Source organism: Micrasema longulum, unplaced genomic scaffold, assembly GCF_059751315.1.
Source record: "Micrasema longulum isolate JH-2025_06_02 unplaced genomic scaffold, ASM5975131v1 h1tg001006l, whole genome shotgun sequence".
Classification (NCBI taxonomy): Eukaryota; Metazoa; Arthropoda; class Insecta; order Trichoptera; family Brachycentridae; genus Micrasema; species Micrasema longulum.
The window spans coordinates 504,813-532,239 of record NW_028278194.1 but is presented as its reverse complement, the minus strand read 5'-3'; the positions used below and the strand labels follow the sequence as shown (position 1 = coordinate 532,239).

The 27,427-nt window shown below is 31.7% G+C and overlaps 1 protein-coding gene across 1 annotated transcript in view; it reads left to right on the top strand.

Annotated features, from left to right (window-relative positions):
* The first annotated feature begins 6,883 nt into the window (after positions 1-6,883).
* LOC148277615 (multiple PDZ domain protein-like) overlaps positions 6,884-27,427 on the top strand; it is a 434,817-nt gene continuing 414,273 nt past the window's right edge. Inside the window, exon 1 of the mRNA XM_088232645.1 lies at positions 6,884-7,190. Coding sequence (XP_088088771.1) covers positions 7,185-7,190 — 6 coding nt within the window. The 5' untranslated portion in view covers positions 6,884-7,184. The remainder of the gene's footprint in view (positions 7,191-27,427) is intronic.

Below are 27,427 nucleotides of genomic sequence, written 5' to 3'. Positions count from 1 at the left end.
CTAAATAAAAATCAATATTTATGCATTGTATACTAATGTTTCAGGTTCAAATGTTTTTGTTGATTTTGTTTTTTGGTTTATTCAGATAAAAAATTACAGATTAGTATTTAATATTACTACTAATTATATATATTTTTTTTAAATTTGATGCATAAATTAACTTTTTTGATTTAAATTATTTATTGACAATTCTTGATGAAATTCCATTGTAATGATGTAATATATAATATTTATTTATAATTTATTAATTAAAAATACTTGGTACACTTCCACTTATTTGTTTGACCAATTAGAGTTTTCATCCTTTAATGGGCATCTTCAGACTGGTGAATTTTATACACTCTAAGGATAATTTATATAAAACTAAATATTATCCTAAGTGTACCCTTATCAATCATAAACAAGTACCAAGGTACCTACTTATCAACAAAAAGTCTTTTTCCAAGCTAATAGCAGGCAAACTAACGTTCGGGCAGAACAACGTTTATCGGGTCCGCTATTAACAAATAAAGTACAAAAAAATAAATAAACGATGTTTTTAATCAGTATTACACAAAAATGAATTACAAATATCATTTTTTTAATAATAAAAGGAAATATTCGCGTTCTTATGATTTACCAGAATATTTAATTTTGAGGGCCATTTTCAACGAGTTGTAAATAACTCACTATTAGGAAATGGAATCAAGTTGGGTAGAGTGGGATTCAAACCACGGACCTTTGGTCCGTGAGTACGAGACACTAACCACAAGACTACAACCTGATTCTGATATAACTTTAGCTTATTTCTTAAATATGTTTTTTTTGTCATTTGTATAAACGCATCCGTTTTAAACAATTGATATGTTTTGTACATTTTGTTCACATACACGAGTGTTTTGTTTGTGATTATATTTTATATTTTATTAAAAGTATAAATTATTGCCTAAAAAAAAATTTTTTTTAATGTTACTTGTCATGTTTTTCTTAGGGACCGTAGTTTTGTATTTACTACGTACAATTTGTACTTTGTACCGGAGTAGTTTGTCATTAGGAGTTTCAACGCCAGGCGGCGCCAGCGTCGCTGGCTTCTCCCAGTGGACTTCTCCGTCTTGTCAATATACGCGATCAATCAACCATTTCCACGACTCTTCACAAACATCCATTTACTGTCAGATTTCATTACGGGAAATACCTGCCGTATATTATGTCACTTTCTGTTGAAGTGAACAATGAATAAATAACTCTGAAAGGGAAACTAATCTGTTAAATGGAGTTAGTTGCCTTGTATTGCGATTTGACAGATAGTTAATTCACGAAATTTTTAACTCAATTAATCATTTTGGTATTCGAAATAAATCTTGTTCAAATATTCAGCAGTGAAATCGTTTTATTTGGTTTTATTTAGAGGGCGGAAAAGATAAATACGTTTCGTAAATGATTTTCGCTCTCACATATTAGAAAAGGAAAAAACCTATTTAATTAAATTTTACGTCAAATATTAGTAACAGGTGCCCACGTTATTAATTTATTGTAAATTTATTCAATAATGGTGTTATTTTAGGCTGATAATTATAAAAATTCTAACTGGCTTCTTACTAGGGTCATGTTTGATATTTTTAATGCATCAGCAGACTTAAACTCTCTTTTTATTATATAAATAAAATACAAGTGATACTTTGATGCACAAATTTGGAATATCCAGTGATCGGTTTCATTCCTTTACGACATTTTTGAGACTGGTATCTTTATTAAGGAGTTCAATGTATTTATACAAAACAGAGGTAAGGATAGATAATTCAAAATCATATGAAAGTAAATTAAATAAAGTTATCTTTATTTTAAGGATCATTATAAAAAAAAATCGGGTTAATTAATGAGTTGATATAATGCTATTTTAATGAGTTTAAGTATGTTATTTTTATTTTTAGTGTCCCATCCTTTGAGAGTGTGATTTTTGTCAATTATTATTTCCGAAAAACAAAGGGTAAAAGGCCACTAGTAAAAATATATTACAATAGGTAAGGTAATGGAGAATGCACGTGTGTTATATGTTTATTAAGTAATTCTACGTCGGGTTTATTTTTTAATCTATTTTTTTATATCTTCTCGAGTTAAACGGTAACAAAAATAATTATAACAATGAGTTAAACATAATTAAATCTAATGATTTTGAATAATCTATCCCTACCTCTGTTTTGTATAAATACATTGAACGCCTTAATAAAGATACCAGTCTCGAAGATGTCGCGAAAGCGATGAAGCCGGAAACTGGATATTCCAAATTTGTGGATTAAAGTATCACTTGTCTTTTATTTATATAATAAATTACAATGAACTTCCATCAAGAATTTTCACTTACAAACTAAAATGTTTTAAACTCTCTTTTTGTTCTGATAACAAAGCCTAGGGTTTTTTATAGCTCTATTTACAATCTCATTCATATGGGAACGAAAGTTTATTTATCATCAAAGATGACACCTAGATCATTTATTTTCTTTACAAGAGTTAATGCCGTTTTACTGATGCTATATTGAAAAACCAATGGATTTTTGATTCGAGAAAACCACATAACATGACACTTATCCACGTTAAGAAAAATATTATGTCAAAAAGATAGTCAAACAAATACAATTATACTACTTATAATAAAAATAACATTATTTTCACTTCCCAGTCTTCAAACAGGTGAAGAATTAAGTTATGTGTAAAATAGGACCAAAAGCCAAATGCTTTACTTACGTGTGTTTTAGACTCGATGGTAGTTCTTAGGTAGATATCTCGAATAGGAAACTGAGTCCACCTCATTTTGTAGTAATCGATTAATTCGCCTATTATTCTTGCGGTCCAGGAGTTGTATTCTAAAGTCAAAGCTTATCTCCGACTTTATCTACAAAACAAAATTAAATGTTCGGTTTAAAAAAAAGAATATGCGTACAATTTTTTTTCTAAATATGTTAAATTATAGGTTACCGACGAAGATACGTTGAATCTTCATGCAAATATATACGTTTTTGTACATAACTTTCAATGTTAGTTTATACCATCTCAAAATGTACCAATTAAGATAGCGTTTGTAATCGTGGTCCAGAACTTGATTTTTGGGAAGGTCAACATGAAATACTGTTTAGAAATGTGATTCTCACTGCAATATTTTATGTTCCTAAACTAGCGTTTGGAGCGTAAGACTATTAACTTTACACTCATGTGACGGATGATTGATATACTCTGAATTTGGTGTAGCAATACTATGCACCATTTGATGTGAATAAGAATACGATGAAGATGCTTTGGCAGAAGTTTTGTGTGCGGGATATTCATAGGAAGAGGCGAGAGTTCTGGCCAGCGATAGGGTCTCTTGGAGTGGTCTGGTGATGTCCACATGCTTCGTGTAAAAGCAAATTTGGATGAGGAGAAAAATTATACCATAAAAAAACCAAATGTGCCAAGTTTGAATTACATACAACACAAATTGAGGGTTCTATTTCTAAACTCGGTGAAATCCATCTCCCTTTATTCTGAACAAATCACAAAAAACTGATACAATTCTTAACTTCAACTTTTTTTAAACTTCAATTTTTTACTATAATCAGTAAATATTTTATACGTAAACAGTGATAAGCATGATTATGTCAAAAAACAGTAGTGAAATAATAAATTTAATTTTATACATTCCAACTTTGCAATACGTAGAGGTTGCCATGTTTGCAACAAACCCGATAATTTCAAAGTCAAGTTCTTACAAATAAAGCCGTATTTTTAACTGACGATGTTTTGATTATTGTAAAAATTAGTATTTTAAATATGTTTCAATTAATATCTCATTTTTTTAAGAGTTTGGATTTTTCCGGGTTTGCAAGAAGTAACCTTAAATGAAAATAACTATCTGAATTACTTCAACAGAATAAGTTAAAGAAGAAGGAAGGTAAAATTGAAGTTTTAGCATTATCTTGGCTTACGTCTTGTCATTAATATTACTCACTTTACACGTTAGATAAAAAATATAATTATGCCTATGTTTAAGCAGTTACGATTCCTTAAATCTTTAGTCGGTTGCCTTTGTTCCTTCCCAAAAATATTTTTTCTTTATGTTGCAATAAATTAAGGTCTTAAATTAGAGATGGTTCATTCGAATGAAAAAACTCAAAAACATTCGATTATCTACTAATTTTATTCGAATGAAAGTCTAATCACAGGAATTTATTCGAATGAAATAGTGATAAATTTATGAAGGAAGGAATAATTTAATGAACGAACCAATCAATTCATTAGATTTATACTGACTTTCATGCAAATTCTCTACCCTCTGTGAGATTATGAATTTTAAAGATACTAAAGCCCATCTCTATTCAACAATGTTTGATTATGTCCAAATGCTTGCAGACTGGCTGGATTTCCTCCCTAGGGAGTTGTTCATATTTAAATTTATTTCAACAGAGAAGGAAAACATTTTTGAGAAGGGAATATGGAAGTCTAGGCATTTACAGGGCTTATGACCTGTCATTGGCTGGTTTAAGTGGCCACTTTACACACTGTGTAACATTCATCATTCTGCCCATGTTTGAACATCCACATTTCCTCAACTCTTCCATCTGTTGACTTTTGTGAAGTAAAGTGAAGTAACATTGTTGAATTAACTACCTGGTAAAATAAGAAGTATAAAAATTGGAAAATTGTTTTCAGGGGTTGCCTAGTAGGTGATTTGGTTCAGCCGGATGAATCTCACCCACGTGATAAAGGTTTCAGCTCTTTTACTTCACAAAAGTCAACCCATCTCTATTATCTATGGATCACCGGAAATGAATGATTCATTTATTTTTTTTTTATCGTTATTGTTTTTTTTTGTATACATATAATACAGTAATGCCTAGCAGGAGAAAACAAGTGCTAAGGCAGACTTACATATATGTTTATTTATATATCTCCATATACATACATACACACGTGTGCATATTTATAAACATTCATTCACATAACACACAAGCATACACACATATACATGCATATATACATACATGTTTGTACATATACACATACATACACACATACCCACATACACATACACCCTTAATACATATATACACACACATATACATACACACCCTTCCATACACGTAAACACACATATTTATGTATATTTTGTAAATTTTATCATTGTTGCCTTTGTATTGAAAAGTGTTTCAATTGTCGTAGATAATATTAATATTAATATTACTTACTTTGCAATGTAGTTTAATAAGCTTTTAGTTTCTTTTCTTCCTAACTTAATAAGCCACTGGGTTATTTTATTTTTTTGTATCGTAGTTACATCGTGTTGGGTGAATGAAATATCTTTTACCTTATTATATTATTTTTTTCGATTATTCTTTAAAAAAAAATATAATTCATTCGATTATTTAATTTATACGATTGTTTCTAGCTTTAATCTTAATAACTCCCAAGAGGGCAAAATCCAGTACGTCTGCAAACATTTGGACACTCAAAATTTTGTTGAAATAAATACAAACACGTTTTGAATTAAATTTCGTTTGCACAATCTTTACTGGGCTCAAAACTTGAAACGAAAGCAATATGGCGTCCAGTTGACGGCCATTGTTAAATGTCAGGGGAAAATTGCTCGCCTTGTGCTTTCAAATAACGCAGGACGCCGAAATAGATCCGTTACGCGCGGCATCATTGTTATCGTCATTGTTACCGGACGAAGAAGCCGAGTTATGAATGCATTAATTAAACACAATTACGCCGAGTAATTACGCCTGCCGCCCCGGAAAGGTGCACGAAAGGTTGAGACGAAGAAAATTATTCCGATTATAACCTTTGTCGGATGAATGGACAAATGCCAGGAAATGTGGAAGACAAGCGACCTGGATATTTTCTTATCTTTATGATTTTTAAAATTAATTTGTTTTTAAGATACTACTACAGAGATGGGGAACATTTAATGGGCTTACGACCTGTCACTGTCATGTGCCTGAGACGTCATAAGAGCAAAATTTTTAGTTACGATTTTTGATAGTTTTACTTATTAGTGTTTATTGTTTTATTATTAGATATATATATGTACGTGAAAGTATGTGCATTAGTGTATGTGTATATGTTCATGTGTGTATGTATTTATATATATATATGCATGTTCATGTGTGAATATGTATGTATGTATATGTATGTATGTATGTGTATATATGTATGTATGTATATATATATATATATATATATATATATGGATGTGTGTGTGTGTATGTATGTTGTATTTATATGTTCTTTTATTTCTTTTTTCATCGTCTTATATTTACTTACTATTTTTTCATCTTCTCTTCTTTTCCTATTTTCCCATTCCACTTCCTTTCACCCCTAGCGAACTGTACGTTTTGTTTCTTTATATTTTTGTTCCTATATGAAACCTATTATTGGTTTTGTTATTTGTTGTTATTCTTTATGTATTGTTTATTACTACGACTGTGTTGATTTAAAAAAAAAACAATAATAACAATTATAATAACTAATAATCATCATCATCTCATCATGGAATCATCTCTCATCCACTATCAATTATGGTACTACAGTATCTCTCTTAAAATCACGTCTATAGACACATCTCCTTTCTCTTCCTTAATCTCTCCTTTATTTTCTTTCCTCTTTATTCCTCGTTCTTATCGAGTAATATCATTGGTTTAAAATATTTTATAAACAAATAAAGATATCTTTATTTTTAAATATCTTTAGTTTCTTTTATTATTTTATAATAAATTTGTTTTGTAACTCGAATGATATAAATAAAACTTTTATTTTAATGGTTGGTTGGAAGAAATTCCCATTCGGCAATAAGCCTGCTAATTTACAATTTATGTATAAAAAGTTAAATAAATAAATATGTATGTGCAGTTCGTAAAAATGATTTTTTTGTTTCAGGTTTACCTCTACAACGATAGTGCTAGTAAAGTGTAAAGTGACGTGTGTTAGTGTGAGTTCGTTGTCGGATAATGGAATCTCTCTCCTTGTGTTGATCGAATTATTTTGATCGGTGTCAGTGTGCGCGTAGGGTCGCCTGGGGAAGGGGGGGAGATGTCAGTGGGGGGGGCCGGTGAGGCGCTCCGGGCCGGGGCATGCAGAGAAAACTAACCGGAAGTATGGACGACAAGGTCAGCTGATATCCGGGTGGGAAACGGCGCCGGAAAGCGGGCCGAGGGGATTCCCTTAAATACAACATGGTGGTGAGTTACTCTTACCATTAAAATTCATCCAAAGTCATTTGCACCATCTTCGTCGATTTCCTATTCGCACCCAGTGGTGTTTAGGGCACTGCATCAGTAATCCATTTAAGGACCGTTTTCACATTACGAAATATCTACAAAGAAATCAAAATGTGTTTTTTGACCGAAATCTTTTCTTCTGTCTAAGATGTATTAATCGGAGAAACAATATTTTAACAAAACGATAGTCTTATATACGAAGTTGTAGCGAGTCAAATCGGGTTGGCTTCCCATTGAATTGCATATATGTAGGCATATAAATTATACATATATGTAGGAATTTAAACATGTATGGACTGCATCTCTAGTAAGAAGACAAATGGAACACGGATCAACCATTTGGAATCCACATTACAATGATATATTTGTATATTTGTGTTGTTGAATCTATACAAAAAAAAATTCTTAGACTTTTGTCACAGAAATGTCAATTGGGTTCCACACTTAATGGTTATGAAAAGAGACTCCAACACTAACTTCAAAACTTTAGAAACTTGTTTTATTTATATAAGATTGTAAATGGTAGATTGGAAATTTCAAGTTGTTTAAGTACTATAAAAAATTGTGTTCCTAATGGTTATACCTTGAGGAACCCAAAAATGTTCCACATAGATTCATTTAAGAATAACGGGTCCTTCTTCAATCCAGTGTCAAGAATGTGCAGATTATACAACACCATTGTAAACGTAGAGATCGACATTTTTGATGCTAGATTGTTTAGGTTTAAGAAGTGTATACAACATGAGTTTTTATATTGATTTATAAATTTTGTATATTTAATCTTGTTGGATTACATTGCTGGTTTTGTTTTGATGCATATTTTGTTTATTGTTTTTATTAGTATTTTGTGAATTGTTTTTATTAGTTCTATATTAATGAATGACTAAAAAAAATATATCTATAATTGTTATTGTTAATTTTATTTAAATACGTATTTTATTAATGTTAATTTTATTGTTATTTCGTAAAATTTTAGCATTTTTTTTTCAATTTTTACTAAAATTTCCATTCAGTTTAATCGTTAATTTTGCTCATTTTATAAAAAAATATGTATTAAGTAAGTGTTTACATGTAAATGATGAAAAATAAGTCGTCTTGTGTCTTTTCTATTTATTGTTTCAATATTTGTGTGTATTATGTATTATTTTTCATTGTTTGTAAACAAAATAAATAAATTAAATAAATCAGCGCAGATATGACAATGTTGGAAGTGAGGAACTTAAGAGCAAGGGCAGAAGACCGGTAAGAGTAGAATAGACTTCTGGATTCAGTCAAGGCCCACCCAGGACTGTCGAGCTTATGATGATGATGATGCTGGCATATAAAATATATTGAAAAAACAGTTAGCAATGATTTCATGCAAAAGTAAACGTATGTGTTATATCCTGACACAATAATCAACTTATATATTAAAACATTACATTTCTATCACAAAATATGTAAATACGAGTATATAGTTTTTTGTGAAAATTAAGAGAGTTTGGATTTTTAACAAATAGTACCATTTCTACTATATTGATTTTCAGACTATGGGTTAGGACGTACAAGCTCCATATACAATTTTTTTTTTTTTAAATCTTCGTAGTTGTTTTTATATCATAAAAAAAACCTCAAAACATATGGAATAAAAAATATATGGATCTTTTGAGCCAATTTCAGGTGAAGTAAACCAACTGACAAAATGGTCAAACTTTTGTATTTAGTTTGGCCAAAACTACAGCAGAAACTGGAATTCGTTTTCGGTTTTGGCCGAAAATCTTGTTTGAATCGGTCATATTTATTGGAACATCCTGTTCTACTCGTGGTGACATAACCCTAACGAACGTTATGATGGATAAGTTATGATGAACCTTCTATGACAAAATGTCAATTTATTGACGCGAGGCGTTCCGGTGATTGCATCCCCTCCTTCTCTCATCCCTCTCATCGTCCCATTACTCCCCATACAGGAGAAATGGAGTGACAGGACCCGGCGACAGGAGCATCTTTATGCTCAGAATATTAACAGGAAATTGGAAACAGTTGTTAGCATCGAAATAGATATTCATATAAAAAAGATCCCCTAACCAAAGTTTAACCCCTTACATTAATTTCCTACACTTCCCGTTCTTGTTATTATTAGTTTTATTAGTACTTAATGTACAAACTTGTTATTATATCTGTACCTTAGCCTTAGAGGATAGTTGTCTACTTTTTGCCATTTTTAAGTTAGAAATATAGTTTTATCGCAATAATTTATTATTTACGTAAATAAAACACCAAAGTCCACTTTCGTCGTAAAAAATACTTTTTAAATTTAAATAAAAATCTTAAATCCACTTTTTTGTAGTGCAAAAAACGTCAGCAGTCTCGATATGTTATTTTAATATGTGCTGTTATTATCAAAATAATCATTATTTTATATTAAACATTCTTAATAGGTGTACGTTTTCTCAAATGGTTCAAAAATTATGCCATGAAAATCTTCCTGAAAAGTTACCTGAAAATGTGTCTTCCTTTCATTCTTCATGTCTTCCTTCCTTTAAGGTACATACATATTTTATTTATTTTAGTTTTGTACATAATTTAAATTGTACATTGGCGGCCTTATTGCCAAATAGCAATTACTTCCACTAACCAATAAAATTAAAGTGTTATTTATTGTATTTAAGTGTCGAAAGCGTTTTCAATAATAAATAACAAAAATATAAATAACAATATTTGTGTAAAAATTACCTGAATTCAGTACTCAATGAGAAAAGGGAATAAAAAGAAAAGATGAAAATATGTTAAATTAAAGAAGATTTTTCTTCAGACGTGATTTAAATAGAGATGTCGCCTCCAAATAGTTAAATCAGCCACTCAACAGAGCGGCTAGGTTGTTCATTAAATACCGGCATTCACTAGAATGACTAGGCCGTTTGTTGAATGAATAAAGAAAACGCAACGTTCAATGTGTTGGTTGATTCAAAGTTAGCCCTTTAGAAACGAAAAAAAAGGAGTACGGTAGAACTCCAACTATCCGAACTCTATACCTAGGCTTCTAGATTCCCTTCTCTACAAGATTCTTAATCTCTGTTGTAATATATAAATATTAACACATTGTCTAGACAAATTTCGACAAACTCAAAACATTGTTGATCCAACTATCAATTTATTTCTCCTGAAGTATGTCCAACTCGAAGCTAATATGCGGAGAGTAATAATATTGCAAAGTTTAACTCGTGGATACTCTGGTTCCACTCTGTACTAACGTACTACACCGAGTCCTGAATAATATAAGGAATCAATAGTCAGAACCCCTCATAATATGCTGTGGATCTATACAATATTAATTCTAAATATTTCTCATCACCATTATCATGTCGCTATCTACATAAAGTTTTGCATAGGGCACTGCATTCGTCCATCAAGTACAGGGTATCTATATTATTAATGTAAAGTGGAAGATTAAGTAATTAGTATTTCGTTTAAGGTTCCACTTGAGGAATATTGAAGTTTTTAAAATAAATGTATGATTAGGACTTCTGTAGTCAAGCTGTGGTACTCTGGATAAATCGCAATTTATTCATTGTGAAGAGGATATAAAAATGACATAAACAGATAACAAAGAAAACAAAATAAAATAATAGAGTTAGTATATGACCTTTCCTATCCAACAACAACTAGAGAACTTATAAAATAAACTAAACAATTAAATATAACTGAATTCTTTCAACACGAATCATTTAAATTTATCCATAAATTAGCCAATAATGTAATTGTAGACGAAGAACTAAAACTTGTAAAAAATTGTAGTAAACATGGACATAATGCGAAAATATGAGAAAAATATCTAAAATATAAAAAACGAGACAAGGACAGTCGAGACTTATAAACCGGGGACTGAAATTATACAAAAAACAACCAGACAAAACTAAACAAAAGACTCAGACAAACTTTTCAAAAGATGTAAAAAATATTATTTTGAACAACAGAGTATGAATAAAAAATGTAGTTATTATTTTTGTAAAATGAATGTAATCATTTGTAAGGGTTACCAAATAAATTTTAAAATAAAAAATAAAAAAGTTATCTTAGAAATGAAAAAATTAATGATTGATTTTGATTGAATCACCTTTGTTGGAAAGTTTAAGAAGAATGGCGCATGATAATTACTTTTAATGACAACGTCAACATCTGTTAAAGATATTTTATCTTTCTTAAAATCATTGAAAAGACCAATGTTACTAAATACTTAGGACTATATGTTGACTCTCAACTTTCATGGAAATACCAATATGAACATGTTAAATCAAAAATAGTACCCGTAACTGGCGTTTTGCATAGACTTCGTGGTCTGCTTCCTCACTCTGTTTTGTTTGCCGTCTATTACGCTATGATACATTCTCACCTATCCTATTTATGCTGTATTTGGGGTTTCGCTAACAAAAACCAGATTTCTGAGATTCAAGTTCTTCAAAACCGAGCTCTGAGAAGCATTCTTGGTTTGAAATGGGATTCCCATGTCAAGGATATTTATCGTAACACAAAAATACTTCCTTTCAAGGTAATGGCACTGTATGACATCACTAACACTATTTCAAACATCATAAACTTTTCTGCTCACACAAATTTAAAACTTACATTTAATCATGAAATTCACAACTATAATACACGAAATGCAAAAAATCTTCACATTTCTAAATTTTGTTCTACGAAGTTCGGCAAAAGGTCTCTGGAATACATTGGTCGTATACAATTTAATAAACTGCCTGATGACCTTAAAAATGAAATGTCGAGTGGTAAATCTCAAAGACCAGAAATGAAGACCTATTTCTTGAATCTTTTTGAAAGTGATAGTTTTTAGCTCAGTTTCTGTGAATAGTCTATATATTGTGTTTTAGGTTTAAATGTTTTTCTTTTCTTTTTTTAATATTAAGTTCACAGAATGTTTAAATGTTTTTATTTTCTTTTTTAATATTAATTTCACAGAATGTTTAAATGTTTTTCTTTTCTTTTTTAATATTAAGTTCACAGATTGTTTGAATGTTTTTATTTTCTTCTTTAATATTAAGTTCACAGATTGTTTAAATGTTTTCTTTCCTTTTTTAATATTAAGTTCATAGATTGTTAAAATTTGTTAAAATTTTTATTGTTTAAATGTATACTATGTATTGTTACAAGAAATGTACTATTTTTTTTATGTACCGTCCCAAATGAGTTTTCTCGTACAACTCCTGGGAATATAATATCATGATATTCATGTCTTATATGTTTTATTAATAAATAAATAATAAACAAATAGCGATGTAAGCTGAAAAATCGACATTGAAATAACTATGTTCGACACTTCGTGAGGATATACTATGGCACGAACAAAAGTCATCATTGCTTATTTCAACCCTTTAGCAGACGGACACTCGAATATGGCTTTTTTGCTATCTTTACTTATTTACCCACCGAGCCCCAATACAAATTATGGCAATTACCCACCTTGTACTGGGCTTTTTCCAACATTAATTTTTGAACTTCTCTCTCGCGGCAGGCTCTATCAGATCTTGTGGTCAGATCGGCACTTGTCAGTTTCTTGATTATTAATTCACACGATAACACGACACCCTGGATTGGAATGGCTATTGATAGCTAAAATAAATTGTTAGTCATCGCGTTGGAAATATCGAATTGTTGACAGTGGAGAGAAAAAGATTGTTCTCACAACAAGATAACTAGGTACAAAGTTCTCGCTTGGGCTCAGTAGGTAGCAATAAATTTAACACAGCAACCTACATAGTAAATGTGTAATACACATGTATATAGTATATTTGGCGCAACCACCTATGTATGTAACTTTTCATAGCTTTATGTGCGGTAAAGATTTTGATCATCTCATACATTGAAATATTGCTGTTAAGAATCACTTTTGAAAACAATATTTTAAGATTACCCTACCAGAAATCGAACATAGTACCTCAAGCATAGAAGACGAACCTGCCATCCACTGAAAATCGTTTTTTTTTATTTGATTTCAGGAAAGCGCAACAAGTTGGCTTCGAATTGACTCAAATCCTCGCCGGTCACGATGATTTTATGAGGTGCTTTAAACTCTCAGATATCAATAGCTTTCCATCTGATGACGAGATACCCCAAGATTTAGTATTATTGATTAATTTATTTTTCAGCTTAGAGTGAATGCAGCTAGAGGCGCGATTTATAAGTCTGAATGAGAGCTTGGGAGATGTAGCAATCGTAATAAGCTATAAGGACTTATCACGTGAGGTTTTATCTATATTTGATAAAAATAGTAAAGATAATTGTCAAAATTATTTTTTAAAAAAGGACACAAAATGTCCCGAAAAAATCATGGCCACACCGCAAAACTTCCACAAAACATTCCTCATTGTAAGCTTTTAAAAAATTTTTTTCAAATTTTTTTCAATAATTATTTTTAAATGGAGTTAAAAAAGTTTTTGAAAAAAAAAATTGAGATTTATTAAAAAGTTTAACACAGGGTATGTTATGTAGTATGTTCCTCTGAAGTTTCTCAGTCCGGTCTTTTGAAACACCATGTATTTTTCATAAAAAGTGCACAATAATATCAGTGATTAAAAGCATAATAGGATTGTACAACAATAATGAATAAAAACATTTGAAAAGGTCATTGTATAGTAAAAACATGAATATAAATCTACAACACAGTCAAATAAATTTTAATTGGGTTGTGGTCCTGTGGCTAGTGTCTCGGACTCACAGACCAATGGTCCGTGGTTTGAATTCCATTCTACTCCAACTTTATTTCTATTTTCTAATTGTGAGTTATTTATGACTCGTTTAAAATGGTCCTAAAAATCAAATATTTGGGTAGTTCATAACAACGCAAATATTTATTTTAAAAAAATTAATAAAAATCGTTTAAAAATAACCGTGAGTACCGAACTAGACAATAAAATCATAAATAACAGTAAGTACTTAATGTACTACAGTGAGAAAAAACATCAAAATATCAAGACATATAATTAGCGAATAAAAGTATGGAAGGAAAACAAATTAGTACATTTTCACTAGTCTCGAAAATCACAAAGACTGACAACTTTGTCCCTTTCGACGTGCAGCAGTCAGTCACGGGGCCCCATTGAACACTGGCGTCAACTTGGCAGTGCGAGGAACGAAGGCGTATCACACACCCCGGCATCCCTGAAGATCACTTTGTACACTGGACAGCATTGAGCAAGACGATGAAAAATAAGAAAATGACCCATTTATAAGTTTGAAGGTGAAGGAAAAAATGAATAATGAAAATTAAGAAAGTTTAGGAAAATTATTTTCCAATGAGCCTTTCGATAAGGTCACTTTTCCGGGACTAGGGTATTTGCTTTTGTAGATAATAATCAAACTTCTGACCCAAATATAATAACGACATAATAAATATTAATGGCATTACTGTGGTTGATATTACACTACGTTAACTTTTCAGACACCTATGTGTAATGAAATGTTCGGAAAACTATCTGAAGGGCTTTCTCAGCGTATCCTTTAATTAAACGGCAGCGTAGAATTTTTTTTTGACCAACAAAGATCTACATCTTTGGAAATAATGATTTATTTTTACAAAGACTTAACAAAACACAATTCAAATTATATTATTCTAACACTGTGATAAAAAAATAAGACTATTTTTTATGTTTGTTTAACTCTTGGTCAAACCTTTTATTTAATATTGACACATTACAAAAGAGATAAAGGACTTTTTTGGGAAGGGAATATAGAAGTCTAGGCATCCACAGAGCACTTTTTTTTCACACTGTGTAACATTCACTATTCTGCCAATCTTTGAACATCTATATTCCTTCGATTCTTCCATCTGTTGACGTTTGTGAAGTCAATGACAGGTCATAAGCCCTGTGGATGCCTTGACTTTTATATTCCATTCTCTAAAAAGCTCTTCATCTCTGTTGCAATGTGTTAATCTTAACGGCTCCCTAGGGAGTTGAATCCAGTCCAAAAATTTGAACACTCTCCAAATATTGTGAACTGACTTTTAACATCTACTGGTTTCGAGAAGTACCCGTCTCTTCTTAAAAAAAAACCCCTCCCACACAAATTTTGTAACATATCGCTTAATATTATAAACCTAATTTTAGTTCATGTTTGGACATGGTGGTGTTTGCATCCCTTTTAGTTCTGGGTGTAATTCATGTATTCCTTCGTAAATACTATTTATACTACGGTAACGATTAAGGTGATAGTGCATTTTAGTATTTGCATATCGGTGTAGTGAGTGTCCTGACGAAGAGACGGGTGCGTGTCGAAACTGGTAGACATAAAAATTTAGTTAATGGTTAAATACTAATGTTTACTAACATTTATCACATTTTTTATAGCTGTTAAAATCTTTCAACAATGTTTGATTATGTCCAAATGCTTGCAGACTGGCTGGGTTTCCTCCCTAGGGAGTTGTTCACATTTAAATTTATTTCAACAGAGAGGGAAAATTTTTTGAGAAGGGAATATGGAAGTCTAGGCATTTACAGGGCTTATGACCTGTCATTGGCTGGTTTAAGTGGCCACTTTACATACTGTGTAACATTCACCATTCTGCCTATGTTTGAACATCCACATTTCCTCAACTCTTCCATCTGTTGACTTTTGTGAAGTAAAAGAGCTGAAACCTTTATCACGTGGGTGAGATTCATCCGGCTGAACCAAATCACCTACTAGGCAACGCCTGAAAACAATTTTTCAATTTTTATACTTCTTCTTTTACCAGGTAGTAATTCAACAATGTTTGATTATGTCCAAATGCTTGCAGACTGGCTGGGTTTCCTCCCTAGGGAGTTGTTCATATTTAAATTTATTTCAACAGAGAGGGAAAAATTTTTGAGAAGGGAATATGGAAGTCTAGGCATTTACAGGGCTTATGACCTGTCATTGGCTGGTTTAAGTGGCCACTTTACACACTGTGTAACATTCACCATTCTGCCTATGTTTGAACATCCACATTTCCTCAACTCTTCCATCTGTTGACTTTTGTGAAGTAAAAGAGCTGAAACCTTTATCACGTGGGTGAGATTCATCCGGCTGAACCAAATCACCTACTAGGCAGCGCCTGAAAACAATTTTTCAATTTTTATACTTCTTCTTTTACCAGGTAGTAATTCAACAATGTTTGATTATGTCCAAATGCTTGCAGACTGGCTGGGTTTCCTCCCTAGGGAGTTGTTCATATTTAAATTTATTTCAACAGAGAGGGAAAAATTTTTGAGAAGGGAATATGGAAGTCTAGGCATTTACAGGGCTTATGACCTGTCATTGGCTGGTTTAAGTGGCCACTTTACACACTGTGTAACATTCACCATTCTGCCTATGTTTGAACATCCAGTTCAGCCGGATGAATCTCACCCACGTGATAAAGGTTTCAGCTCTTTTACTTCACAAAAGTCAACAGATGGAAGAGTTGAGGAAATGTGGATGTTCAAACATAGGCAGAATGGTGAATGTTACACAGTGTGTAAAGTGGCCACTTAAACCAGCCAATGACAGGTCATAAGCCCTGTAAATGCCTAGACTTCCATATTCCCTTCTCAAAAATTTTTCCCTCTGTTGAAATAAATTTAAGTTAAAATCTTTATTTATTCTTCTAAATCTATTTCATCGCCTTCAAAGTACTTCCCTCCCGATACAACACACTCATGCCAGCGTTGTTAAATTAGATTTTCGGAACCTTATACTTTTATACAAAATTAAAAACAAAAACAAACTTTCAAAAATATATTAAAAAAATAACATTATACTTTGAAGATAGGAGAGAGGAAATGGCTAGGAAAGAAAAAGGAGAAAGCAACAAATCAAATATTTAGGTAGTGACATTTCAATATTGATTTAAATGTAAATAAAAAAGGAGCGTCTCTAATATTAGTGAGTAGATTATTCCACAATTGAGAAGCTACAGCTGTTAAAAAGGAAGCAAGAATACTAGAGTGGTGAAAGGGTATTAAAAGAGTTCACTCGTTACTAGAACAATGAAATGTTTTGATAGAGGATGGAAGAGCTCTCTTAGACAAACAGGCGAAGTGGGATTATTTAAAATATTGTAAAGAAGGGATAGAATGTGAATGTTTCTTCTATGTCTGATACGGAGTCAGTGTAGTTGCGTGCGGTATTCGGCTATGTGGTCGAATTTGCGAAGATCAAAGGTAAAACGTATACACACATTCTGCAATCGTTCCAACTTATCAAGCAACAAGTTAACATTACCATGATTTTTCAATGACTTTGGCGTGATATGTTTGGTCTTGATTCACCCTTTGCACGGTATTCGCTCGATTGGTCGGTTGTTTCCTGGTTGCGTAGATCCAAATAAGAAGAAATGCATATCAGGTTATGTATTTTATCCGATCAATCCGTGGTATTACGATCAACTAAGGCGCAATGGAGAGCATTTTTCTTTATGTTTCTAAAATATACTTCAAACAAAAGCAGCCCTAGCTGTTTTATCTGCCTGCTCGCTGAACCAACCTTCTTTTTCTTGCAGGGCCTTATAAGGTCCCCCCGACCGACGCCGACGCTGGCGATCACTTCAGCGGAAGTATCCCAGTCCCGCCTTAGCTGGTTGGTTCTGGTTTAGAGGCGTCAGAAACTTGCTTTTTATCCCCTCGTTATCTGCAGTGATCACACCGTTACGGGTGTGATCCCATTGCCCAGGGTTCGCGACGTGGACGCTAACAAGTTGGACTAGTCAGTAGTGTTGCCGGTGGAATGCAACTGGGCGTTCGCAACATTTTGTAAAATCACACCCTCCAGCGAGATGTGACTTACTGCGACCCTACTGACGGTTTGAACCCCTGAATCAGCCTACCAATGGTAATGCCAGTAGGAAGAACGAAATCTTTACTCAACCGTATCTCTTCGGATATCGGCATCTTTCGTGTTACTGAAAGAAAGTTTAGAGAGGATAGCTTTCAATATTATGTCAATAAAATTTGTATAAAACCGTTTCGTCTACCGGTTTCGAGACGTAACCCGTCTCTTCGTCAGGACAACAACACTACACCAACATGCAAATACCACTACACACCTTTAAAATGTTAAACCACAAAGTTAATGCTTTAAATATTAATAATATAGTATAGCTTTCTTTTATTCTAATTACTAGCTACTATTTTATCACATTTAAATTGGAAAGTTATTTTTTTCTCGTGTTTGGTGTGTTTAAAATACATTATTGTAATCTATTTAAACGTATTAAATAAATAAATTTGAATTATTTTTACAGCCTTCCAAGCTACGCTGTTTTTCCAAAACATATAGTATTTTTGGCACCAAACGAGATTTCATACTTTTTAGGCACAAAATGCCTCTCAAAATGGTCTTAACTGATCCAAATGAAATGTTAACAGTATCAACAAGATCTCTTATTGTCAAGTGACATTTTTTTAAAACCAAATCTTTGTTCATCAAATCGTTGCAATTTTTGCCTTCAACGCTTTCTCTGCCTTCTTTGAATTGTTGATTTGAATTGGATTAACATAAACTAGTCTGCAAAGGCCTTCTGCAACCTTTTCGATGTTTTTGCAGCAGAAATTTTATTCTGCGGATAAAATTAAACGCAAATTCTTTGCTCAACAAAATCAGACATTGTAAAAATCGCTTAATTAAATTTTCGTTGTTCAAAAAACATGTGCGTAACTATTGGACAAATGCTGATATTGACATAAAATTTGACACATATATCAGTGACAGTATTATCAACCTACAAAAAGGATTTTCTATAGTAGAAGAGCCCGGGTGTTTAAAATAAGAAAAAATCACTTAATTTTTTGATCATAGTAAAATGAACGTGTACTCAACCTTGTTTGACGTGTTTACGGTAACGTCACATTCTTTCAAAATAATGTTGTCTACAGAAATTTGAAATGTTTCATGTGACAAAGTGTATATTGTTTGAGAGAAAAAAATGAGTGTTGAAAATAAACGTGATTTATCAATAGTGTTTTGAGTTTGTCCAAACGTTGGTTGACAAGATTTGGATTTTTAGGGAGTTATTAAGATTAACATATTGCATCCGAGACGGAAATTCTTTTAGAAAAAGGAATATATAAGTCCAGACATTAACTGGACTTAACACCTTTTATTGGCTGGATTAAGTGGCCCATTTACACAATGTACAATTCACCATTCTGCCTATCTTGAACATCAACACAAATATATAATTATTCTATAGAATACGTTTTGAAATTATTTTCCTTTTACGCTCTTTAAGATTTTGTCTTTGCAGCGTGTAATATTTTTGCCGAGGATGTAATTAAAGCTACGGAAAATTTTGAGATAGCACAAAGAAAGATATTCATATACGTTTTTAATAAGTAATCCTGTTTAACCCCTTTTTATTCTGAAATAAACCACTCAAATCATAATTTAAAATTGTCCCGCTAAATTGGCCAAGGGTTTTTTAACAAAATACACCCAGGACTCTTAAAACGCGATGTTTCTCCCCTTTCCCTGCCTACCCTTACCGACCCTTGCCTTTGATGTCCGTAAAATTGTTACTGAACAACTGTAGGAGGGTATTGAGTGAATTTTACAGAAGTTAACTTTTCCGCTGATTTATGATTCGAGCACTTTAATAATATTCCGTTTCTTCCTCTGAAAATTCGTTTTTATTTTCCCAACCAAATCGAGTACTTTGGTTACGTGGCAAAAAGCTGTTTAAAAAATACAAATTTCTACGTCATATTAAACAATGAAATTGCACGATACTACTAGCCATACTGACTTTTTCACAAGTATTTTCAACAACCGTGGTTTAGTTTCTGTAAAGTTATATTTTCAGTATTTCCAAATGTTTGTGGACAAGCATTGGATTTCACCCCGAGGGAGTTTATTGTACCGTGAGATAATTACTTCTTCGTCTTCTTCTTCTTAAGCCTTGTTTTCTCCACTGCTGGATAAAATCCTCTTCCAAAGCTCTCTATTCCTTCCTATCGCCCGCTATTATCATTCATGTTTTACCGACAATAAAGGCGATGTCATCGACCCATATTTTCTGTGGCCTTCCAACACTTCGTTTGTTTGCCCATGGTCTCCACTATATTTTTCTGGTTGTCCACCTTCCATGATTTTTCCTCGTCATGTATCCTGCCTACTGTCATTTTAATTTTGCTGCACGATCTATGAAAGAATATTTGTTTTTTAGAAATTTGCATTTAAATGAGAAAAATTTTGAGAGAAAGATTTTTGACGTACGTAATTTTTTATCTCATATTAATATAAAACAAGGCTCTCAAGTATAATAAACTGTAAATTAATATTTAAAAAATCTATAATTATTGAATTGAAAATATCTTGAGTTGTTAGTTTTGACACTTAATAAATATATTATGACTATAAATAAATATCATGTCAATGAGTATTTTTTTAGTTATTTAATGTTATGTATTTATTTAGACAGTTGTACAAAATCTAAATTAAAACAACTAGTTACACCTTCACTAATAGGGTTTATGTAAAAAATATATAGAGCGTCGAAATCGAATAAATTTTTTTTGTTAGAATTATGATATGAAAGCGATGTACTATTTTTGATATTTAAAAAATAAAAAATTATGAGTTTGAACTTACAAATTCTCTGTAATACCTCGATGTGTAAACAAAAAACGATATAAAACTGCTTTAACATGTTTGCTAGATTGTTGGGAAATAAAATCAATATATGGCTAACATTATAACCATATTGCAAAAATTAGTTAACCCCGTTTAAGACGTTTTCTTTGCCAAAATTGCCGAAAAGTTTTGTACGCCAACCAACTTTGTGTAATTTAGGGATTCATATTGGAAGCAAATCCCTCGGTATTTTTAATGTCAGATTTAAAACGCTTTGGTCAAGCTTTTATTTCAATTTCATTCATTCTTTGTTAAAAAAATCTACTGAAATACGAAATAAATTTAGGTATGATATAATTTAAAAAAATATCGGAATAGCGTTTAATAAAACATACTTTTTATGCTTTTATGGAATGTTTTCAAGGGTGAATATTTGTTTTTTTGTGATTGCTCGCTGCATGATATTGTATACGAATTTTTCTAGAAAAGTAAGAAAGGTTCTCGGAAAAATGCCCAAGGCAACTGTCGTGGTGACAAAATACATAGATACATAACTTTTGGATGAAAATAATTTTCTGGGACGGAGAAATCCAGCCAACGTAATTGAAATCAATACTTTGCCCGTAGAAAGAAAACAAAAAACATCGGAAAATAATACAATTCCAACAGATATCTTAACATAGACAAATATAGGAGAAAAAACAGTTTTTGTAAATGCAATTTGATCACGAGGAAGAATGATAATATATGTATAAGTGTGCCAACTTTATCTGTTTAAATGTGTATTTCCCACTCTGTTGTATTTCGCTGTGTTCTTTTCTGTTCTTTTCCTACCCTTTAAAAAATAAAAGCTTAATCACAATTTCGGTCCAAAACTCCCCAATATGAACTGTTTAGCAAACTACCTGTAAAAATTAATGTTTTCTGTCCTCTGTTAAAATACTTATTTGATCTTATCTCCAAAATATGTTAAAAATACTATAAAAGCTGTAAACGTTGTAAACAGTTCACTAGTCTTGAAAATGCCTACTTAGACGAAAGCGCTCATTGGTCAAAATAATAAATAGTAAAAACAGTGAAATTCGGTTTATGTTTTTTATTTTTATTTTAAAAAGAAATAAACAAAGTATATCGAATACAAACAAAAAAAATACAAAAAATAATTCAAAAATATTTATTGTGAGTGTTTATGTTAATAAATTAATTTATAGTAATTAACGACGTTGTCACAGACTAGTTTGAGGTCACCACCGGAGCTTGCCACGGTTGCATCTTTGCACCGTCCCTTTTTATAATCCTTATGGACTTCATCCTTGGAAACTCAATTCCACTAGATCGAGGAATATCCATCTTCCCCTCCCAAAAACTGTGCGACCTAGAATATACCATCTAATGACAGGTTATAAGCCCTGTAAATGCCTAGGTTTCCAAATTCCTTTCGTAATTTGTTAGTGTTAATGACTCCCTAGGGCGAGAAATTTAGTTTTTTTATCTACTAACATTTGAACAGACTCAAAATATAATAATAAAACCAAAATTGGTCCAAGAAGAAGTTTGAAAAATTAAAATGGTTTTCAGGCGTTGCATAGTATGTGAAATAATTTGATCAGATGAATCTCTTCACAACACTAAAGGTTTCAGCTATTAAATTTCACCAAAATCAACAGATAGAAAAATAAGAGACATAAAGATGTTCAAACATGGGCAAAATGGTGAATAATTCACAGTGTGTAAAGTGGCCACTTAAACCAGCCAATGCCAGGTCATCAGCCCTGTAAATGCCTAGACTTTCATATTTCTTTTTCTAAAATTTATTTTTATATGCTTTATTAAGTAAGTTCATAACATCTTAAGAACTAATATATACTTTTCTATTTTTTCCAAATTTCCAAGATCATATTTTTTCAAATTAATTTTAAATAATTTAATTCCCTATAATATTTATTTTATCTCTTGAACTCACTCATTATCCAGCTTCAATCCCTTGTACAATGAGTTTTGATCATATGTATAGCATATATTATTTTTTACGCCTTTTGCAAAGTTTGTCTGAGTCTGTTTAGTTTTGTCTGGTAGTTTATTGTATAATTTCAGTCCCCTAGATATTAGCCACAAGTCTCCATGTCTTGTTTTGGAATGTTGTATGTGATATTGTTCTGATAATTTTGTATAATGTCCATGGTTGTAATACTATTTAACACATTTGAATAAATCCTTAAACACAAATTAAAATAAAAAATTACTCGTTTCTAAAACGCTTTGAGGTATTAAATGACGAAAATAGCGCTTTACAAATTACCCAAAATAATTAAAATAGCACGTTACTTCCTTTCTAAGTTAGCAAACTCTTTATGTTTAAAGAGGCAATTCTTTTTACCCTTTTTTATATTGTCCTAGTCTACCCTTTTCTTGTATTTCATTTTTAAACGTAGGTTTAGTAAATATAAAAATAATAATAGTTTTTCGATTAATCTCAAAACTTCTTTATCTACTGCATTATTTTTTAAATATATTTCTCCGGATTATGTGTAGTGTTCCTTATTAGGTACAGTCTGTTTTAAGGCACACATTTTTATGTGTAGGGACAAATAAATCATAGCATTACCTACTTTCTGGTGAATTTATTTTACAATAATACGTTTTATTGTTTACTTTTTATTTTTGACAAATTTTCTGACATTTCTTTACCATAGAAAGTGATCAATATTTTGCAAATGTATTAAATTGAATACGGGTCATGGTTTCACAATGTTTGGGTAATATATTGAATATTTTGGAATCCAAAAACCTACGATTTTTTGCGGTAGTGTGGGAGTGTTCTTTTTGGGATTTAGTGGAATAGTTTGCTTTTACAAATATTATGATTCTATGAATATACAACTGCTTTATATCCAAAATCTCAGATTTCTGAAAGAACTCGGCTCTGGGAGATTCAAATCCCGCTCTGTCTTCCATTTCTGACGCGGTTATTAACGACTGAAAGAAAATGGTCCAATGTTGATATATTTGATCAAATTATTAGTTTTCTTGTATGTATTTTCTAAAATAAATTATGTTTCTAACTTCAAATTCTCATATCTCTAAACTGTGTCTTTTGACGAAACATACTAAAGATCTCATGGTGCGATATATATAAATAAATAAATAGAATAGAATTGAAATTGATGATGATGATTAAATCATCACAACACAAATAACTACGAGTATTTATATTTTTTTAAATAAAATATTTCACTCTTTGTGAATTGCCATCTTACCTTTCTGTAACATAATCAAGATTGAGATACACTGCATGCACATTTCCACCATTATGTACGAGTTAGGGATGATGATAAAAATGTATGCTGGAGATCATTCAGTAATAACTGAAATAAGAAAATAAGTTTACTCAATTTATAGTTTTGCGTAGAAACCTAATATTTTAAATACATTTTTTTATTTATTGACATATAAATACTCCACCCTGATAGTGCAAAAAAAAATAAATTACAACCTTCGTTTAAAGAGGATTGACTTACTACTCGGTAAAAGTATACAATCTACTTCCATTATCCATAAGAACAATTAGTAAGTACTCGCAATATAAAATTGCTATTAAGAAATGGATAGTGGAGGTAGGTTGCGCACGGATCGATATGTGGATCAAGCCAAATAGGTAAAATCTGTGTACTGTTTATGAAATTGGGTCTATATAAATTGGTTATATTTTTTATGATTATTTTAGTTTATATTATTTATTATATTGATGATAATAAGGTTAATTAGATTAACATTATTCTGTATAAAAAAAGAGTACAAACGATGTAAAAGTATAAATAAATCAATACTGTATAACTTATGTATAACTTGCTTTACATTTTTTTTGTACCACACCAAGCCAGAAAACCTAATTACAGTAGGGAATTACTCACGGCACGAAACACCTAGGCCTCAGAAAAATCACATTATACTTTTTTGTGTTCTCGCTGGGAATCGAACCCAGAGCTTTCCGCACACGGATCAAGACAAATAGGCAAAATTTGTGTACTGTTTATAAAATTTGGTCTATTGGTCTATATAAATTGGTTATGTTTTTTATGATTATTTTAGTTTATATTGTATATTATGTTAACTTTGTTAAATAACTTATTTAAGGCATGTTTCACATTTTGTAAAATGTTTCCCTCGGCACGGAATATCCCAGTGAGGGAACATTATTCTGTATAAAAAAATATTACTAACAATGTTAAAGTATAAATAAATAAATAAAATATACGGAAAAATTGCTTTTTGCGAGACTTATAATATGAACACATTTGATTCAATTACTTTTTAAAAACACGCATTTCTTTTTACCTAAGATTTAGAAAAAAAAATAAACCTAAAAAATATATGACCAATTCAGTAGATGCTTTAAATAATTTTAATATAAATGTAGAAATCTAATTCAATAATAAAATATTTCAAAGTATCGATATTGTTTTATTAAGGAAATAAAAGACAAGCTGTGGCCGGTTTCATCGCTTTCGCAACATCTTCGAGACTGGTATCTTTATCGAGACATTCAATGTATTTATACAAAACAGGGGTAAAGATAGAGGGCAGGCGCGGTATGGGGCGGAAAAAAGCATCATGGCTCAGAAATCTCAGACAGTAGTTCGGTGTGCCGGCCCAGGGTCATGATGCATTCTCAACGATGGTCACCAACCCCCGGTAGGAGCGGCGGACGAAGAAGAAGAACGAGATTATTTTCGTAAAAAGAATTGTAGTTTATTTTATTTTCTTTGCAGTAAATTTCTAGGGAAGTTCGTGAATATTGTACGGGAGGTGAAATAGACCGAGAACAAATATAAAGCCGTTATCCACACATCAGCTCCGTGCTGGGAATAACACATTATGTTGTATTGCGAAAGCTGGCTCAACTTTTCCTTACACTTAGTAAACTTGCTAAGGCTAAACTTCTTATCTTGCTCAAGGATTAACCTTTAAGACAAACGTGTTTTGCACAGCAGGTATTAACTTAAAAACTGTTTTTTAAGACAGTTTTTTTTTATTAAAATCTTATTTATAAACCCTTACGGATTACATACATTAAATAAATTACTTTTTTTAAAAAAAATCATATTCAACTGTCTTTTGTAAAGGTTGTTTGAGTGTTTTATTTAGTTTTGTCTGGTTTATTGTATAATTTCGGTCCCCGGTTTATTGGTCTCGACTGTCCCTGTCTCGTTTTAGAAAGTTGTATGCGATATTATTCTGATATTCTCGTATTGCGTCCATGTTTACCAAAATTTTTTACGTTATCGTTACTTTAAGTAACATTTTGTGTATGTTAAAAAAAACATTGATTTTAAGTGAACGGCATAAATTACCTTACATGATAAACTGAAATGCGAAAAACGAAAATTCGAAGCTATAACAACAGTTAGAGCTTGTCCAGAAGGGGCGGATTCGCCGCAAAACGATTCGCGCGAATTCATTCGCGCGTAAAGCTAGGGTTTCCTAGGACAGCGGTGCCCGTATCTTAACGGCCGTAGTGAACGGTGATGCGGTGGACAGCCGTCGTAGTGGTGACTAGAGAGTGGTTTTATTTTTTAACGGTGTTATCAACACCATTTTTATAGGAAACCACTCTCTAGTCACCGTTACGACGGCTGTCAACCGCATCAATGTTCACTACGGCCGTTAAAATACGGGCACCGCTGTCCTAGGAAACCCGAGCTTTAGCCATATACTATAGTCCTTAAAATTTAGCTTGATTAAAATGACAGCTGTCAAACTCATGTCAATAGTGATGGGAAATTACTGATCACTGATCATGTACCGATCAAATCGATTTTATCAGTTTTTTCATGCAAACATGAAACTCTGTTTCCGAAAATTGATATAAAAACACAAAAACAAGCCTATTGTAGTATGTTGAATACAATTATTTACCAAAAAATAAGACATTTTTAATTTTTTCGTGAACATTGTCAAACGAATTATTTTTTTATTTGATCAAATTACGTTGATCAATTTGTCCCTTCTCTAACGTTTTTGCAAAATGATGTTACCTTGTAAGAACGTCGTTAATAATTAGGTTTATTTTAGTTTTTTTCAGTTTTAAGGCTGATTTTATACATTTATGTTGATTTATATGTGAAGCAGCGGCGTGCGTTCCATAAAGGCACAAAAGCAGTGCCTACCCTACTAGAATTTTATTCAAACAATAACAAAAAATAATATAAAATATACGCTAACTATTTGTAAAATTTGAAAAATGCGCCAAATGTTATTCGGTTTTAAGAGTTTATTGTTCCGATCGTGGCGCCGCTAAGAGCTAATGTCGGCAGAGGCACGAACTGCTAATGCCTATTTTCTTCCTATTATCATATCTGTATACTCCTACACAACGCTTATGTGTGGGTTTTTTTTCAGTTGTAATTACGCCTGTATGGTTAAGTTAAAAAGCACTGTTTTACAAAGGCTTAGAAAGACAAAACGAACACGTTACTGACATCTAGCGTTTTTTTCAATTATTATTCAAGTCAGAGATCAAAAAATGTCAAACAAATAACCTCAAATTGATTTGTTTTATACACTAGAAAATATAGTCTGCGCTTTCTTGTCAACGAACATCAAAATGTAGTTTTGTGAAACTTGCGATATTGACGGGAATG